Source organism: Pezoporus occidentalis, unplaced genomic scaffold, assembly GCF_034315485.1.
Source record: "Pezoporus occidentalis ecotype Australia unplaced genomic scaffold, CSIRO_AGI_Poc_V1 ctg45, whole genome shotgun sequence".
In the NCBI taxonomy this organism is placed as follows: domain Eukaryota; kingdom Metazoa; phylum Chordata; class Aves; order Psittaciformes; family Psittacidae; genus Pezoporus; species Pezoporus occidentalis.
The window spans coordinates 4,952,233-4,971,850 of record NW_026915780.1 but is presented as its reverse complement, the minus strand read 5'-3'; the positions used below and the strand labels follow the sequence as shown (position 1 = coordinate 4,971,850).

General features: G+C 44.7%; 1 protein-coding gene across 1 annotated transcript; it reads left to right on the top strand.

Moving 5' to 3' along the window:
• The first annotated feature begins 782 nt into the window (after positions 1-782).
• LOC134172261 (deleted in malignant brain tumors 1 protein-like) lies at positions 783-14,210 on the top strand. Its single transcript, XM_062635265.1, has 3 exons — positions 783-893; positions 12,734-13,122; positions 13,627-14,210. The coding sequence occupies exons 1-3, from the start codon at positions 813-815 to the stop codon at positions 13,910-13,912; spliced, it is 756 nt and encodes a 251-aa protein (XP_062491249.1). The 5' UTR covers positions 783-812; the 3' UTR covers positions 13,913-14,210.
• The last annotated feature ends 5,408 nt before the right edge of the window (positions 14,211-19,618 follow it).

The following is a 19,618-nucleotide window of genomic DNA, read 5'->3' as shown; positions in this document are numbered from 1 at the left end:
AGGGTTTTTAATCTGGTTTTCCTCTTCTTTTGTCCCTCCAGGTACGCAACAGCTGCCCCAAACTGTTTGCCAAGCCACATCACTTACTTCCTTCAGTCCCTCCAAATAACCACTTCCTCTATCTGCTAACAAGACCATGAGAAGACAAGACTGCCCATGTTTACAGAATCAATGAACTATTTGCACATATAACAAACTAATCCTTTCTTTTTCCCCATTCCCACTATGGTGTTTGTGCTTCCTTTCTCCTTTTGATCTTCTTTTGAATCCCCTCTGCTGTTGAGTTTGGGTGCTGGCTGTTCTGGGCTAGGACAGTTGTGCTGCTTGGTCCGTGAGACACAAGAAACCCATCTCCAAGTTCCTGAGAAGCAATATGTTTACCAGTCAGTAATGAAGCCAAATCCACCTAAGACTAGCAACAGGAACAACCACTATGTCAAATTGTTGTCTACTGGGAGTTTTTTGCACAGTTTGTCTAGGAAAAGGATGCGGAATTCTTAGAATAACGAAGCCTCTTGGCCAAACTTTGAAGATAACCCTGCTCTAAATTGGGGGTTGGACCAGATGGCCTCCAGAGGCCCCTTCCAAGCTAAATATTTCTGCAAATCTGCAGGTTTATATCCTGTTCAAACGTTGCTGTTTAGCAGTGCTGTGCAAATGCAGGTTCTTGCATCCACCAAACCCCAACCATGACCTGAGATAGTTTCTCTTTGCAAAAATCCAATGTAGGGTCCCATTATTTATCTGTTACCTGAAATACATTGTAAATACAAGTGGAAAGAGGACCTCTAAAGTTCTGAAGAGCTTCAGAAATGGAGAATTTAAGATGGATTTTCCCTTATTTTCTATTCTTCCCCCTATGTCCAAGCTTGCATTCCTCATTCTCTGAGAAGGTTTGTGCAGTTTAACAACGATCAGTGTATGACCACTGACTCTTGGCTTGAGTTTGTGACAAAAGCCAAAAGATTACTTTGGTGGTTTGGGAGTGACAGTAGGTGACTTGTAGAGCTTAAACATACTGTCAGAGTCTTGTTACCCTGCTAAAGAGGTAGCATGTTGAAGGATGCACAGAGGACCGAAAAAGATGGCTGTGCTTACTTTCTACTGCATGCTTTTGCAACATCTGTTAAGGCAGAGATACTCATAAGGCAGTCTAGGGGAATTCAGGGCAACTCAGCAGGACAGGCCAAGGGGAATGGCTTTAACCTGCCAGAGGGGAGACTGAGATGAGCTCTTAGGCAGAAGCTCTTCCCTGGGAGGGTGCTGAGGCGCTGGCACAGGGTGCCCAGAGAAGCTGTGGCTGCCCCATCCCTGGCAGTGTTCAAGGCCAGGTTGGACACAGGGGCTTGGAGCAAGCTGCTCTAGTGGAAGGTGTCCCTGCCCATGGCAGGGGTTGGAACTGGATGAGCTTTAAGGTCCCTTCCAATGCAACCCAAACAATTCTGTGATTCTGTGATTCTATGACAGTAAGTTATGCGTGACATTTTTCTCAGTCCCTGAAATGGCACCTTCACAACAAGGGCTGGGGACATTACGGTTGTCTTCAAGTGATGCCCTCCCAGAGCTGGTGGCTGTGTCTCCTTGAGGGACTCCAGGCCAGTCAGAAGGCTCTCCATAAGCCCCTCGACTGTTTCCCACCATGTTCTTATCCATCCATATGTGCAGTTACAGAAAGAAAGCCTCTGCTACACAGACTACGTGTCTGAGCACCTTTGGCTCAGCTACCTCTCAAACCCAAGAAACGGACACGTTATATCAGTGGTAGCATCAGAACTCCATGGCTGAAAGAGGGATGGGATGGAAAAACAGCAGCAACCACTCTGATCTTTACCTTCCTTGAGGAAAGATGTCAGGTGGTGTCTTCTTGTAGAACCAGGAAGCTATAAGTGTTGGGTAATAAATCAGTCATGGGATTTAGGGAAGTAAGAGCGATGAGGGAATGTGTTTCGTATTGACTTACCGAAGGGACAGATTGAGCTGCTGAGCTACACCCTTCAGCGTCTCTGCCTATAAATTGTTGTGCCCTCCTGTATCAGCAGCTCCAAGAAGATGGCTGCCATCATGATCTTCTCTTGGATGGTAATGGTAAGCCTTCAAATTCAAGTGGATGCAGGTAAAGAGTCTCACTTCTGATCACCTTCGTGGCTATATTTTACATCAAGCTAATATTGAGATTAAAGGGTAAAAGAGGATTTAGCAGCACAGCTTAGCTCTTTCAAAAACCATGACCCAGTCAAACCCGTGAGCCAAGCTAATCAATCATTATAGCCATTAATTCAAAATCTTTTCTTGAAACCGCTTAATGCATTTAAATTATTGTTCTCACTATTTTTTTTTGTGAAGCGCCTGGTAAAGGGAATTCAAGTCAACGTAGTGTAAAGCCAGCGATCTAATATTCTGATTCTTTGTGTTGGGATAATGGATGTAAAGACTAATCTCTATTTTCTGGATGAAATGCATGTCTATGTTGAAGTGTGATGTGCTCTTTGAACCATGGGGTTTGTATTTAATTAAGTATGTTGTTAGGGCTAACACATTGGTGTTTAACAAAAGAGTGCCTTAGATTAAACAAACTATGGCACATACCCCTGTTCCCTTTATTATTGTCATTATTAGAATGTAATGGGAATTACTGTAATTTTATATTATTCTATTTTCCCATGGTCTAATTCCTAGGCAGGGAATGGATAAAGATCAAAAGTATTTGCCGTTGCTGCTGTCTTTCCATCCATTCCTATTTCAGATGTAAGGTCCTGAAATGAACTTCACTTGGATTAATGAACCAAATCAAATGACTAAAAAAAATATCTATTCAGGGCTTTTTCCAAGCTCAGGTTTTTGATGGTCTTGTTATTTACTCCCCCCATAAACATTTCAGGTGCAATTAGTGATATTGAAAACTATGGTGGAATGTTAATATTGAGTTGGAAAGTACTGTTTAATCCTTTCATTTCCATCTAATTAATCTGGACTTAAAGCCTTGCATGCATGAGGAGCAGTGTGGTGGGATGTGTCAGAAAGCAGTCAGAAAACTGCCTTTTCTGAAGGACAGTCCCCCAGTTAGAGTGGACTTGTACCATAGAATCCTGGAATGGTTTGTGTTGGAAGGGACCTTAAAGCTCACCCAGTTCCAACCCGTGCCATGGGCAGGGACACCTTCCACTAGAGCAGCTTGCTCCAAGCCCCTGTGTCCAACCTGGCCTTGAACACTGCCAGGGATGGGGCAGCCACAGCTTCTCTGGGCACCCTGTGCCAGCGCCTCAGCACCCTCACAGGAAAGAGCTTCTGCCTAATGTCTAATCTAAATCTCCCCTCTTACCAGTGCATGCTCCCTGCCAACGGATGCCTACATCCTTCTGAAATACAGTGTTCAATATCCTGCTTCAACAAGGACATGGAATTGTCTGAATGAAGCTGAGCTGGAATGAGACAATTCCTTAAACCCCTTTGCATAATCCTGTGATGACATTTGGAGCGTTATCAGCCCTGGTGCAGAAGGCTAATGGTGGTCTACGCATGGTCCTTCTGCCAGGGTTTGAATAACCCCACAAAGCCTTATCTCAGAAAACCTAAATCTCTAGATTTTAGATGAGATCACCTTTCTTGGCCTGCCAGAGCCCTGTCCCATGGGACAGCTTCAATCTGTTGGTGCCACCTGGAGGGCTCTCCATCAAGTGTCCTGTGCAGGACACTTAGCAGGGAAAACCCTTCTCTGACCTGGAGTCTGTGTCACCAGCTGTGGTCAGCAGCAAGGTATGGAAGAAATCAGTGGTGTTGGAAGGTGACGGGGACAAGAGTAGCCTACATGTGGTGGGAACGTGAGCAAAACCTGTCACAGGTAGCTTTTGGAGACCCCCTGCCTGCAGCTGTGTAGAATGAAGGAAGACAATGGGATGTGCAGATCCTGTCACTGGCTTTGCTCTGACCATCTCCCCAGATAGATAGCTTTCTGTCATCTTCATTTCTGTTAAGAGCTTTGGGTAACTTCGCTGTTCTTGGTATGGAAAAAGGGAGGAGGAGGCAGTTGTTCACAGCCTATTCTCATGTAAGAAGTAAAGCCATCAATTTCTGATCAGATCAGGTAAAACCATCAAGAGACATCAAGCAAACAGAGAGAGGCTCTTCTCACTTCAAAGGCACCTGAGCCTCTCTGGGCCAGCTGCAGGTTTTGGTGGGTTCACAAAGAGATTTGGTGATTAAAAGAGGAGAAAAGCTGCTGAGGTTTACTAAAATAGAAGGAAACCTGGATCTGAAGTCTGTCAGCTGCAAATTGCTATAGGCTGAGACAGCGTTTGAGGAAGTTTCCAATCATATTTGCCTTATTGACTTCCCCATATGGCATCATGTGTGGTTTTTATTCTTCTCCAGCAGAAACTACAAGCGCAGCACCCCCAACAACCCCAACAACACTTGAGACCACTACTTGTAAGTAGGATTTATCATATTTTTACTTTATATGATAGTGATAGCTTTATATTGTTACTATTGTATTCATTCTTGGCAAGAAATCCGTATGATTAAAAAGCTCATATTTTTCTTCATACTGGGACTGGATGTGAGTACAAAATAATTTTGGAGCTGGGATTTCAGGGGTGGCTTTACCCGCATCCTTGCTAGAAAGAAAATGATCTTCTGGTTTTTATGCCCTTCACTGGGGACTTAACTGGACTCACTGGGAAAGGGTAAAGCACATTGATGGTTCCCAAAAGATTTCTCCTAATTTGCTTGCTCTCCATGTGTTTTTCCTCTGCTTCTTCTCCTCCACAGATGGAGTCATAGTTGATGGTGAGTCTGTCTGCCAGGGCCTTCATCATGGCCCCAGGCATGGGGATATACACCCTTACTGCTGCCCCAGCCTCCCTGTCACCCACTATGACACCCTGAGAAGGTGCTGCTGGCTCCGGGTTGTGCTGTTGGGTGTTGGGGGACAGCCATGCCCAGGGAGGATGTGGGAGCCTCCCATCCAAACAGTATCACTGCCTGGAACCAGAGCACTGCTGTCCTGACCAAGGGTTTTCTGTCTCTCAAAGAGGTGTTCCTGCAGCTGACTGATGGGCCCAACAGATGTGCAGGCAACGTGGAAGTCTTCTTTCCTGAAAGCTGGGGTAAAGTGTGTGGGTACCTGTGGGACATGCAAGATGCCAAGGTGGTGTGCAGGCAGCTTGGCTGTGGCTCCCCTCTTAGTGTGATGGAGTATTTCCCTTCCTACTCGTACCAGTACATGGTGACGGAGGTGGATTGTGATGGCTCTGAAGACTATCTGTGGCACTGCCCTTTCAGCGAATCCTACTCTGACTGTTATCGTGGGGCAGCTTCTGTCATATGCTCAGGTAGGTTTATGCTTTTTGATGGCTGAAGAAAACCCATCTGGAGTTCATGTGAGGCTGAGCAGTCTGCTCAGATCTTACTCCATGCTCTGGAAGGTGACAGTGGGTCATGGGTCCGTGTCCCTATACAGGGGCATGTGTTTTAGACAGAGCACTGTACCTGTACTTGCAGACTGTGCTTGGGAGAGCTGGGATTCAGGTAACAGCTCACACTTGGAGCAGGGTGTGAGGGGTGGGGTGGTTTTGAGCCAGGCCACTCTCCCCACCGGTCCCTCTGTAGCTCACCATGAGCAAATAGCATGTGCTATAGCAGGGTCTGTTGTGATAGGGTAAGGGGTGATGGATTTAAACTAAAAGAGGGAGATTCAGGCTGGATGTGAGGAAAAAATTCTTGCAATGAGAGCAGCAAAACACTGGCACAGGTTGCCCAGAAAGGTGGTGGAGCTCCATCCTTGGAGACATTCAAGGCCAGGCTGGATGTGGTTCTGGACAACCTGACCTAGTTGAAGATGTCCCTGCTCTTGGCAGGGGTTGGACTGGATGAGCTTTGAAGGTCCCTTCCAACCCAAACTATTGCATGATTCTATGTGCTCTGAGGGGATCCAAGGGGCCCAAGTGCTTCACACCCTCTGGTTTTCTCCTTCCAGACTCAGGTTTAACAGTGCCTCCAACAACAGGTAACCAGAGATTTCTGTCTGCACACATCTTCTCCTTTGGGTACTCTGCCTCTAGGATGCTCTATCTCTGTCCCAGCACAAGACCCAAATGTGGGCTGCACTTGCAGACCTTGGGTAAAGTCCATGATGCTCAAGGAGACGTGGGATCACTTTGTTGTTTCTGAATGGCACTGGGAGGGGGAGTTAGTATATACTGCCTGTGGAGTTTGCCTGCGTGGTGATTTGTATCCCAGTGCCTTATGACCATGGGTTAGACTTTCTGTTTAGATTGTTTCTCTTCTCTGCTAGCCTTGTCGTTCTTTTCAGCCTCACCCTTTCAATAGACTTAACTTTCTGCTCAACCTGCAAATGTCTGTGCTGGTAACAAGCTGTTCTTGCTGGAGCTTGGGCCTGGGAGTCTCTGTTGTTGTGTTTTGGGGTTGTCTTCCTTTTCTTTGAACGGGATTTCATGGTGAGTATTTATTTTCCTCTAGCACCAACAGCTACAGTGAGCCCGACAATGACCACAAGTTGTAAGTTGAATTTGCCCCCCTTTACATGCTAGGTTTAATGCAGGCATGAAACATGACTTTCTAACTTTGCCACCCTCCTGTTCTTGGGATGTCCTTTGTAGGATCCTGTTGAGATCTATTTGTATGTGAACTGTGGGGCTTGGGTTTCATTGTCCTGGGGTTCCCTTTGGAGAGGGGTGATTCCCAGCAGGATGTTCTTTTGGGGCAAAATGCTGCTCACTTCCCTGCTGATGTCCCCCTGCAGCACCGGGTAACTCCAGCTCAACTCCCCGTGTGTTGTGGGCCACATTTAGATCCGGAGGGGTTAAGGGGTCTGGTTATCTCCTGCCTCAGGTGTCCCATTGGTTGGTCAGGCCCAACTGATGGGGGTTACTGACCATGATGAGCACAAGCTGTGCTCTGGGCTGGGGGAACTGGACCACAGAGTCCAGCTCCAGTTTTGGGATGTTGAGTGAGTCCGGTGGGATGCAGGGTGTGAGCTAAGGGGTGGCTCCATCCCCATCGTAGTTCCTCGGTTGCCTCTGCCCAAGGACCAGGCTGGGAATGGGGTTGGGTTGCTTTAGCACAGCCTATGGTGCATGGTTCAGGCAGACCCTCCTCTCCCTCCGCAGGCTGGAAGACAGCAGCTGCCAGTACGATGCCATTGAGGTGTATGATGGTGGGTCTCCTGAGGACCCCCTCCTCGGGATGGTTTGCAGGAACAACCATCAAATCTTCACATCATCTGGGCATCAGGTGACCATCCTGTTCCACAGTGACAACAGTAGAACCCAGAGAGGTTTCCAAGCCTTCTACTACTCATTTCCCACCTCCAGCAGCACCACAGGTAAGACTAGAGCTGTCCTTTACCCTTTGCCAGGGAAGAAGCACAAAATCTTCCTTAAGGATTTTGTGATGGCTCTTGACACCTATGGGCATCCAGACTCTCTTAGCCCCACTGACAGGCGTTTTGGCTCATAGGAATCTACTTGGACAAGGCTGACACCAGACTGCTGCCAGAGTGCTGTTCCTTTGCTTGATGGGCAGGGACAGGGCCTTCTGCACCTCCAACAGTGCTAATACTGAATCACCATTGATTTTTCTGACTTTCTCTGATCCAGAGAAGGGCAACAGGGTTGGTGCATGGCCTGGAGCACAAGTGTGATGGGGAACGGCTGAGGGACCTGGGGGTTTCAGTGTGGAGAAGAGAAGGCTCAGGGGGGACCTGATCGCTGCCTACAACTGCCTGAGAGGAGGATGGAGCCAGGAGGGGCTGGGCTCTGCTCCCAAGGAACAAGGGATGGGACAAGAGGAAACGGCCTCAAGCTGCACCAGGGCAGGTTTAGATGGAGCTGAGGAACAAGTTTGCCGATGACACCAAGCTGTGTGGTTCGGTTGATACCCTGGAGGGAAGGAATGCCATCCAGAGGGACCTCGACACGCTTGTGAGGTGGGCTGATGCCAGCCTCATGAAGTTTAACCATGCCAAGTGCAAGGTCCTACACCTGGGTCAGAGCAATCCCAGGCACAGCTACAGGTTGGGCAGAGAAGAGATTCAGAGCAGCCCTGCGGAGGACTTGGGGGTGGTGGTTGATGAGAAAATGAACATGAGCCAGCTTCAGTGTGCGCTCGCAGCCCAGAAAGCAACCGTATCCTGGGCTGCATCAAAAGGAGCGTGACCAGCAGGTCGAAGGAGGTGATCCTGCCCCTCTGCTCTTGTGAGACCTCACCTGGAGCATTGTGTGCAGTTCTGGTGTCCTCAACATAAAAAGGACATGGAACTGTTGGAACAAGTCCAGAGGAGGCCACGAGGATGATCAGGGGACTGGAGCACCTCCTGTATGAAGATAGGCTGAGGAAGTTGGGGCTGTTCAGCCTGGAGAAGAGAAGGCTGCGTGGAGACCTCAGAGCAGCCTTCCAGTATCTGAAGGGGGCCTATAGGGATGCTGGGGAGGGACTCTTCATTAGGGACTGTAGTGACAGGACAAGGGGTAACGGGTTAAAACTTAAACAGGGGAAGTTTAGATTGGATATAAGGAGGAAATTCTTTCCTGTGAGGGTGGTGAGGCACTGGAATGGGTTGCCCAGGGAAGTTGTGAATGCTCCATCCCTGGCGGTGTTCAAGACCAGGTTGGACGAGGCCTTGGGTGAGATGGTTTAGTGTGAGGTGTCCCTGCCCATGGCAGGGGGTTGGAACTTGGTGATCTTAAGGTCCTTTCCAACCCTAACTATTCTGTGATTCTATGACTCTATGAATCCCTTCCCCAAAGGGTGCTCAGGCATTGGAACAGGCTGCCCAGGGCAGGGCTGGAGTCACCATCCCTGCAAGGTGTTCACCGTGTACACAAGGCCCTCAGTGCCATGGGTTAGTGGTGGCCTTGGCGGTGCTGGGGAATGGTTGGACTGGATGATCTTGAAGGTCTTCTCCAACCTGGTTGATTTTATGATTCCATGATTTCCTGCAGGCAGAGATATTGCCTGTTTGGGGCACACTCATTGCTGCAGAGGCCAATGTTCCTGCTCATGGTTACTACCTGTTTTCCCAAAATAAAGAGGGCTGACACTCACACGCAGTGCAGTGAGCTCCTTTTGGCAGCTGAGGGGCTGCTGAGGGGTGTGTGGGGCCGCAGTGTCAGTAGCTCCAGCTCAACTGCTGCTGTGCCACTGACCTCGGGCAGGGCTGGAGGGCTGGAGAGAGTCTGGTTATCTCCTGCCCCTCCTCAGGGTCATACAATCTTGGCTGAGGTTGGTCTTGCTCTGTCCCACCAGGTTATGATGCTGACTGTGGGTCTTGGGTTTACATATCCCAGGGTTAACTTTGGGGAGGGCTTACTCTTCACCTTAGGTAAAATGCTGCTTACTCACTTGCTAATTTCTTCCTGCAGTGCCAAGTACCTCCAGCTCAACTCTCCCCATGTTATCAACTACAGGTAGGTCTGGATGGGCTGAGTCATCTGGTTATCTCTTGCTCTGGCTCAGTCATGGAATCACAGGATGGCTGAAGTTGGAAGGTACTTCTGGGAGTCATCTGGATCAATGCCCTTGCTTAAGCCAGGTCACCTAGATCTGGCTGCCCAGGACCATATCCAGGTGGCTTTTGGATGTCTCCAAGGATGGAGAATCCACCACCTCTGTGGGCAACCTGTCACCATCACAGCAAAACAACGTTTCCTGATCTTCAGCGAGAATATATGCGGAGCATCTGAGATAGGGTCCCCAGATGGGAAGATTCATGTTTGTTTTGGGACTGTGTGTGTCCAAGTGCAAACAGAGGTTCTGGTTGTAGTCAATGAAAGGAATATTACTGCTCATAATTTGAGGGTATATTCCTCTTCATTTAATACCTGAAGTATAATGCCTGAAGTGATCCCAAAATAGCAGTGCAGGTGATTTCACACTCAGTGTAGTCATTTCTTTGCAGTCAAGCAGTAATTTCACAGGTGCTTAGGAAGCATCGTTTTTGACCACTTCATAAATATTGTTATTCCACTGATTCCTATTTCAGCTGTTTGTTCGAGCACATCATTTGTGCATAGTGTGTATTTTGAAAGGTTAATTCTTCACATAGTAAAGGTTAGCTCAGGGAGGGAAGGAGTATTTCATGTCTGCCAGAAGCTGAAAAGAGAAACAGAAAATCTCTTAGACCTCAGTAGGTCTTTTGTTCATTCCTTAGGTTAAAAGAAGTAAATGTGTATTATTTCTAATTTGGGAGATAAGTCAAAAGACGATTCACACATTCCTCTCTTCTTGGAGAAGTTTGAGCTTGTACTGAAACGTGTCCTTGAAATCCATTACTTGGTTTTATTTCTAAATGTTCTTCGATCTCAATTCTGCTGTTACTTGATTAGACTGCAACCTGTCTATAGATAAATTTCATACAATTTTCTGTCTGTGACATGACGCCTTCATGTTTGTGAACTGGATATTTGTCAGTATTCCTGTTAGCAAACAAAATAATTTGATCTTTTTTGCCCTCCCCTTTGCTTAATAGCAATTGTTATAGAGGTGACCCAGGCCCAGCTGTGACTTTGTAAAGGAACAGCTGACCTCTGGAGGTGCAACCTCCATAACTGTGCAGTTCCATGAAGTGCAGGCATTGAAGAGCAGCATTATAAAAGCTATTCAGTGTGCTTAGCATCTCCTGATCTGCATTCAGATGATATATGAACCTCATACAAAGGCCACTGAGTTGGTAGAAGTCACTGCCTCTAAATTTTAGACTTGCAGATTCTACATAGGCACATTCTAAAAGCAACCTTAAATAAAGTACACATCTACTTTTCTTCGGATTTTTTTCTCTGCAGAATATGATTCTTGTGGTGGCTTGCTTTCCTCTCCATCTGGTACATTACAGAGTCCATTTTACCCCAGAAACTATGCCAACAATGCCAACTGTGTTTGGGTAATAGAAGCAAAGAACAATTTCTGTGTCACACTCTCATTTAGAGATGTTCAGTGAGTAAAAATCTATTATTTGGGAAGATGAATGTATGGGATTGTCACCTTGGATTTACTAAGCACAGAGCTGCTTGATTTAAAGGGTTTTTTTCAAAGCTTTTAGTACATCTGAGATGTTCTAAAGATGACGACGCCTTGGGTGAGATGGTTTAGTGTGAGGTGTCCCTGCCCACGGGAGGGGGGTTGGAACTGGATGATCTTAAGGTCCTTTCCAACCCTAACTATTCTATGATTCTATGCTTCTGTGAAAAATGTATTCCTTTTTGTTTATTTGGTCAGCAATGTGGCTGGCATCTAATGAGACAGAAACTGAGGGCTGTAATTTCTGTTCCAAAGATTTGATAGTCACAGTAGATAGCAAAATGTACTCTTTTGCTATGAACTCTTAATTTGAGTTAAAAAGACTAAAAAATATATAATAATGAAAAAGAATTATATAACTAAATACCCACATTTCCTCCTCAGGATGGAAGGGGGCAGATGCCTGTCTGACTACGTGGAAGTCTACGATGGGCCACTCCATACTTCTCCTCTCCTTGGGAAATTTTGTTCTGGGTCTTTTCGCACATACACATCTTCCTCGAACCTCCTGACTGTCCGATTTCACAGTAACTCTCGGTACACATACAGAGGGTTTCAGGCTGACTATTATTCCACTCCAGCAGATCAGAGCACTAGTAAGTTCATGTTTAAAGCAGAAACCTGCTTCTCAACTCTTAGCTAATTCACCGAACGTTAACCTTGTTGTATGACTTCAATAAATCACCCATTTCGTATTACTTTAAGCTAGAACGGGAACGTTCCATAGAGATGCAAATGTATGATTTGGATTCTGAACTCCTTCTGCAATATCAGCTGCTTCTGCAAAAGATATTGTTCATTTAACCTCTTTTTGGTCTCTTCAATGAGCTTGTAATATATTTTCCTTGCAATCTCCTAGCACTGCTGTGTTTGCCAGACTACATGCGTGTAGCTGTGAGCAGATACTACCTTCAGTCACACGGCTACTCCGCTTGGAATCTCACCTTGAAGGACCCCTATTGCAAACCCAACATCACGTCCCGCTCTGTTATATTTGAGATACCATGCACTCGCTGCGGCACAGTGAGAGAGGTGAGGCTTTAAACGTTCCAACAGAGTGTGCAAATATGATGTGTGTAAAAATTCAAACCAAAGAATGCACTCCGAAAACTGGCACAAATTCAAAGCTACGCTGGGCTCTGCAGGGACTGGAAGTGTCCTGGTGATTATGGGTTGCCTCTCCTGAGGGATAAGCTATATTATATGCCTGTTGCTGCTGCCAGAGCATTCACTTATAGCCTGTTACTGATCTCCTAAGGAATAAAGTGTGGAAGGAAGCAAATACTTTGTATTTTCAAGGTCCCAAGCTGTGTGTGGTGGTTAAAAAGGTCTCAAAGTTTTTACTAAATATGACCAATAGTGTTTTAAACTAGGTTTCATCTTAAATACTGTGCTGGACTTGAACCTTCAGGCATTTAATGTTCAAAGCATTGTGCAGGTTGTATTTTATTCAGTTATGTCTGCCTCTAACGTGGGTAGTTTTCTAGGCCCACATTGTAGCACTGAATATTAAAGGTAGATAAGTGATTCTTATCTTGAGAAGAGAAACTACGATTTTCAGACTTCTCCACAGCAGACTTTCTGGGAAATAATGCATTTACTGTGCACATTGCTGCAAAGATACAGCAAAGTTTAGCATTCATAATAGGAAACCTGATGATATGAATTAATTTTGCATTTTATCTTTTATGCCAAACAGGGAAACAACGATACAATAACCTATTCCAACGTTATTAGAGGGTCCTCTTCTGGTGCTGTAATCACGAGGAATAAAGATCTTCGTCTGCACGTCAACTGCAAAATGCTCCAGAACACATGGGCCCGAACAATGTATGCTGTGGAGGACAATTTTGAAGTCAGTGAAACTCAGTATGGCAGATACGATGTAAACCTTACTTTCTATCATTCTGCATCCTTCTCACGGCCAGTGAATGACTTCCCATACTCTGTTAACCTGGATCAGAATTTGTTCCTTGAAGCTTACCTGCACAGCTCCGATCCAAACCTGGTGTTATTTGTGGACACCTGTGTGGCATCTCCCACTCCCCACAATTTTACAACACCGACCCATGATGTAATCAGGAATGGGTAAGCTTTTATGCATTACAATTACAGATAAAACTGCCTTTGAATCCCTGTATCTCCTTTTTTTTTTAATGGAATAGTGTGGATACAGCACACATACATGTCATTATTGCCATTCATGCTTCTAACTAATTCATGAACATGGACATTTGGGAAAGGGGATGGATTGACCCAAACTATAACATACACTCTCCAGTTTAGAATGACAAACAGGCTAAATGGCTATGGCCAGTTCATTGTGGATTGTTATTATTGAAGAGGCAGTGATGGCGTATCTCAGGTAAGGGTGACTTACCTTCAGCAAATCATACAAACCCTAGGTATCTAGACACATGACAGGCTGAGGGGAAGTAACATGGCTCAATGTTGCCAAAGAAGGGTATGTTGCTTTTCCCAATTGCAGGTTTCCGGACCATTTTCCTCATCCCTTTGCACGTTATGTGTTATATTGCATGTAAATGACTGATTTCAGTGTATATTCATGACAGTTTTCTTGTTTCTTTTTAGGTGTGCTCGAGATTCTACTTATGCTACATATTATTCACCCTACAGATACATGGTCCGGTTTAAATTCAATGCCTTCCAGTTTGTTCGTCACAATCCACTGGTTTATCTGCAGTGTGAACTAGTGGTGTGCAGGGCCTATGACTATTCCTCCAGATGCTACCAAGGCTGTGTTACTAGGTCTAAGAGAGAGGCAAGCTCTGGCCAAGAGAGTGTGACTGTAGTTGCTGGCCCAATACAGCTGAAGGAAGCCGGTGCTGAGGATAGGAATGAACGTGATGCTAGATAAAACTGCCTCCTTTGACAAATAGCATCTTTAAATGCCAATTTAATCCTGAAAGAAACTATGCTGCTGGATCAGCAGCAGCTCTAGAATGTGCTTACTGACTCATGCCTGTTAAACCCACTTCGCATCAGTTGTCTTCATTTCCGTGTAACAAAACTGCTACTTCAGCAGCTCTCCAGGGATTCTGATAAAACAGGGCACAGGCAGCTCTGTGGCACAAACCTGCCTCCAAACTGCCTGTGATTTGTCCCTGCTGTGTCTGAAGAGCCAGTCTGAAAGCTTCCCTGAGAGATCCTCTAAGCTCTTTTCTTCCGGGTGAAACTGAAATGGTTAAGTTGTGGCTTAAACCACCTAAACAAGCTCTAACAATATAAACCTGGACCTGGATGTGTCAGTGCAAGAAATGAGTGAGTTCACCTTTCAATCTGGTCTAGTATTCCCTTTTTTTTTTCCATTTTTGTAATGTTTTGGAGATAACAAGATCAGGGATCAAGTGCAACAAGGTCCTCTCACTTTTCCCAGGGCTGGACTTCTTGTCATCCAGGAGAATATGAATTCAGCTCCTGCTCCAACTGATGTTTCTCATGCACCATTTATTACTGCTCCCAGGCACTTGCTGTTTTCACTCTTGTGTTTCTTCTGAAACATAAGTGAAGACACTAATTCCACACCAGATCATGTAAGCCTTGTAAATTCCTGCAGCTGATAACATTGGTTGAGTAATTTGATGGATGAATTTCCTTGCATTGACTATTCAAGGTTAAAATGCAAGCACGAAAGGCTTTCTGTGGTAATGGATTACCTCATGAAAAGAGGTGGGCTTGACATAACAACTTGGAGTTGAAGGAAACCAGAAGACCAGCAGATGTTTGCAGCCCAATAACAACCTTCAAATTAGTTGCCACCTGCAATATTGGGGCTCTCAAACCTTAATGCAGTACCTGAATCATAGAATCGTAGAATGGTTAGGGTTGGAAAGGACCTTAAGATCATCCAGTTCCAACCCCCCTGCCATGGGCAGGGACACCTCACACTAAACCATCTCACCCAAGGCTCTCTCCAACCTGGTCTTGAACACTGCCAGGGGTGGAGCATTCACAGCTTCCTGGGCAACCCATTCCAGTGCCTCACCACCCTTACAGTAAAGAACTTCTTCCTTAGATCCAATCTAAACTTCCCCTGTTTAAGTTTTAACCCGTTACCCCTTGTCCTATCACTACAGTCCCTAATGAAGAGTCCCTCCCCAGCATCCCTATGGGCCCCCTTCAGATACTGGAAGGCTGCTCTGAGGTCTCCACGCAGCCTTCTCTTCTCCAGGCTGAACAGCCCCAACTTTCTCAGCCTGTCTTCATACAGGAGGTGCTCCAGTCCCTGATCATCCTTGTGGCCTCCTCTGGACTTGTTCCAACAGTTCCATGTCCTTTTTATGTTGAGGACACCAGAATTGCACACAATACTCCAGGTGAGGTCTCACAAGAGCAACTTCTGTTCATCCTATACACCTGCCAGAATTTGTAATCATTCAAAAAATTACCTTAAAGCTGTTTTTCTTCTGATTAAACAGAGAAATATAAAGAAAAACCTGACTTAAGCTACAATACATTTTATTTACTTGGAATGTTATTGGCTTAAAAAGAAGTTTTTATATGTATGGTGTTCAAGGAAATTCCAAAGCTAACAGTGTAAGAATTCTTTTTTGAGATGTAACTTAAACACATCTAAATTACTTAATGCTTTTAATCCTAAAGAAGCCAACCGAACTAAAGGCCTTGATTCCCAAACAAACATATGTCTACAGTGCTAACCAGTGCTGGTTTTCATGATTTCCCTACTGATACCATGCAAGGTCTTCCCAAAGATTCCTGAACTGGTAGCCTGGACAGCAGATGTCTAAATTGTGCTGCTCAGCTCTGTGTCTTTTTCAGGAATTTTATCTTCTTTCAGAGCTTAAAAAACAGAAGAATCAAAGGGTTATAATGGAAAAGTTAGGATTACTGCTTTAGCTTTTCTCTGCTCAAGGCCCGAATCATCTTTAACTTTAGTACAAAGGTCGTGGGCCTTGATTTGTCATTTAAAGTAGAACTAGGTTGTTGCTTGTATCTATCATACTTCTTAATACTTCTTATTGCATTTCCTCCTTGCAGAGATCTGAAAGGATCAAACAGTTTAACTTAGGAATGCATAGTTTTAATCATTGAAATCTGCACCAAAGATAAAATGATCCATTAAAAAACAATTCTTCATATCCCAAATCTAATACGCAGTGCAACATGACCTAGTTTTCTGAGTTGTATGTTCCATTTGCCTGAATCACAAATATAGCAAGATAGAATGCAAACTGCAGTGTGTGCCATTTCTTTTTACTTGATTTTTCCCCACCTAACTGGGCAGATAATTTCTGCCAATGTGCTCTTTGCACTATGAAGAGTGCCCTAGGTGTGATAATCTGAGGCAAGAGGAGCATGGTGTTTGCTAAATGGATGATGGGCAATGACAAATATGAATGCACCTCACCAGTTCCTCCTCCAGGTAGGCATTATCAAATGATTTGTAGACAGGGAAAAGGAGTTAGTGAATTTTGCCACACTAGATTAAGTCAATTTCACACCTATATCGCTATATTAGATATTGCACTATGTATTGACATTTAAGAAGGAGCCAAGGTAGGTTGTTAAATATTTGAATTAGAAACAAAACTTTGCAAATGTTTAAATAAGCTTTGTGCATAACTTTTCTGCTATGAATAATCTCCCAAAAGATTTAGAAATTAGTGAGGCACTTGAATGTTTGCCTTAACCTCTGCAAGATCAGGCCTCCAATACACTTCCCAAACTCCATTCAGAAGATATTTACTGAAGTACTTACCACTCAACTGATGAACTTAGCTCATCAATTTCCCAACAAAGGTACATTTGAGCACCACATACCTGAACCTCCACATTGGAAAACTCCCAAAGGCCAAACCAGGCTGTGCTATGCCTTTCTACAGAGCCTGGCACAGGGGTTTGACCATATCGATGTCAAGGAGTAGGTTTTGTTCTTTAACGTGAAAGCACAACAGTACTCTCCGAGTAAGTCTAAGAAAGTGAGAAAATCTGCCCAGGCTGTATTTGCCATTACATAAATCACTGAGAATTAGCATAGAGAAGAGGGTCTAGAAGTTGGCTGTAGCACAATGCATGGGCAGGCACTGGCCACATTGACTACCCAAGTGATCACAGCCTGTTGAAAAGGCTAGGCAAGTCTTAGCTGCCTAACCCAGTCACTTAAGACCTTGGAAACAATTCTTTGTTAGGTAAGAGGAATTTTGGATTGGCTTATTAGGCTAAAAAAAAAAAAAAAATAGAAAGAAAAAAAAAAGGGTGAAAGGTGGTGGAGTTGCCTTGAAGTAAGGTGATATAAAATATTTTCTTATGGCTTTCATTGACATTCAGTTTTATTCAAGTGATTATAAGCTCAACAGCTATGGTCCAACAACAGAGAGGATCTATAAAGTTGCTTAAAATGCTCTAAAAAGATTCTGCATTGTGTTTGCAAGTTATAAGAATCTGATATGTCTCATCTCCTCTACAACTTGTATCTTCTTGCTGAGGATTTCACTGTGCTGCAACTGCCTTTGGCTTTTGTGTTTCCTGGTTCACGTGAATGCAATAACACAATGAATCTCCTCTTGTCAGAAGGATGCATGAGTCATCCCTTAAAAAAGAAAAAGACAATAGCCATTGATTTATTCCACTGTCCCCTTTGTAGCTGCCACCCTACAGTGTAGATAGATTGGTGTAGTTTTGAACCAAGAACCTAGGCTAAGAATAGTAATAATATAAGCTTTTACTGATCTGACAAGAAGCCTTGAAAGAGAAATAAACACAAGCCTTTCCAAATGAGAATCAGCAAAGCACTTAAAGAAAGAATGATTGGAAAAACCTCATGAGAGCAGATGTATTTACTAAGAGCACTTCAATGATTACACGATTTGACCTACAATCTGCGATGTGGTATAGAGATGGAGGAGACTCACCAAACATAACCAAGGAAGGGTGGGAAAAACTTCAAGGCTTAGTGCAAATATGACAACGTAAATAAACATCGCTATATGCTCATATCTTTTATATTCACTCACAGTATTTAATAGAAGGGAAAATTATGGAGACATTTGGGGTTTTCCTGCAATTATGTAGGTTGTAGTTTCATGATAACATAAATTTATTATAGCTCTTTAACTACTGCACATGCTTTGATCTTAAACCTTAAGTACTTATTAAACTTTCATACAGCTCAGTCCTCAATCTGTGTTGCCCTTTAAGCCTCTTCTTTTCCAGAAATATTCCCTGGAAAAATTTCCTATGGCTATACACAATTATCACAGTGGTAATGTAAGAAGACAAAAGGCATTGAAGTCTGATCGAGGTTTTTTTCCCTTAGGAAGTTTTGAACATGTTCCAAAGCAAGAGGTTGCAACAAGAGCTCAGTTTACAACATTTACAGCTCCAATTATACCTAGGAAGGTTAGTCTTGCTTTCTCCACCTGGATTTGTCTCCATTCATCACCACTTTTTGGCTCAACCATCCAGCTGGTTTTTTTACCCAGCATAAAGTACACTTGTACTATTTTTGAAGAAGCCAGCTTCTCCAGGTGTCAAAGGCTTTACTAAAGTCCAGGTAGACAACATCGACAGCCTTTCCCTCATCCACTAAGTGGGTCATCTTGTCATAGAAGGAGATCAGGTTAGTCAAGTAGGATCTGCCTGGTCAAGTAGGACCAGCCCATGTTGACTGGGCCTGATCACCTGGTTGCCCCGTACATGCCACATGATGGCACTCAAAATGATCTGCTCCATCACCTTCCCTGCACCAACGTCAGGCTGACAGACCTGTAGTTGTCTGGATCCTCCTTCCAGCCCTTCTTGTAGATGGGTGTCACACTTGCTAACCTCCAGTCAAACTGAGACCTCCCCAGTGAGCAAAGACTGCTGATAAATGGTGGGATATGGCTTGGTGAGCACTTCAGCTAGCTCCTTTTGAGGAACCTTTGCATGGATTCCATCATCCCCATGGACTGCTGTGTATTTTAATGGTGTAGCTGGTCGCTGACCATTTTCCTTTAGATTATGGGGCTTCATTCTGACCCTCAGTCCTCTCTTCCAGCACAAGGTGCTGTGAACCCTGAAAACAACTGGTCTTACTATTAAAGGCTGAGGCAAAGAAAGCATTAGAGTACATCAGCCTTTTCCTCATCCTTTATCACTGTTTCCCCACACACATAATAAGGGATGGAGAGTCTTCTTAGCCCTCCTTTTGCAGTTAATGTTTCTATAGAAACATTTTTCATTGTTTTTTATGGCAGTAGCCGGATTAAGTTGGGCTTCAGGCCTCCTAATTTCCTCCCTGCATAACCTCACCACTTCTTTGTAGACCTCCTTAGTTGCCTGCCCCTTCTTCCGACAGTCATAAATGTTGCAATAAAGGTACCGAAGATCTGTTGACTCAGGTGGAGCTGACCTGAGAGCAGCCATTGAAGTCCATTTCCAGGTGCCTTGGCCACAGTCCAGGGCCAGCCTTGATCACATGGAATCCAGTACTAAGGATGAAACGCCCAGCCAGACGTTCCTGGAGCAACAGCCCTTTTGCCATCCTGCAACTGCCAGGATGTTTGTGCACTCAGGAAGGCACTATCACCCTTGATGATATTCACTTGTCATTGCTGCTAGT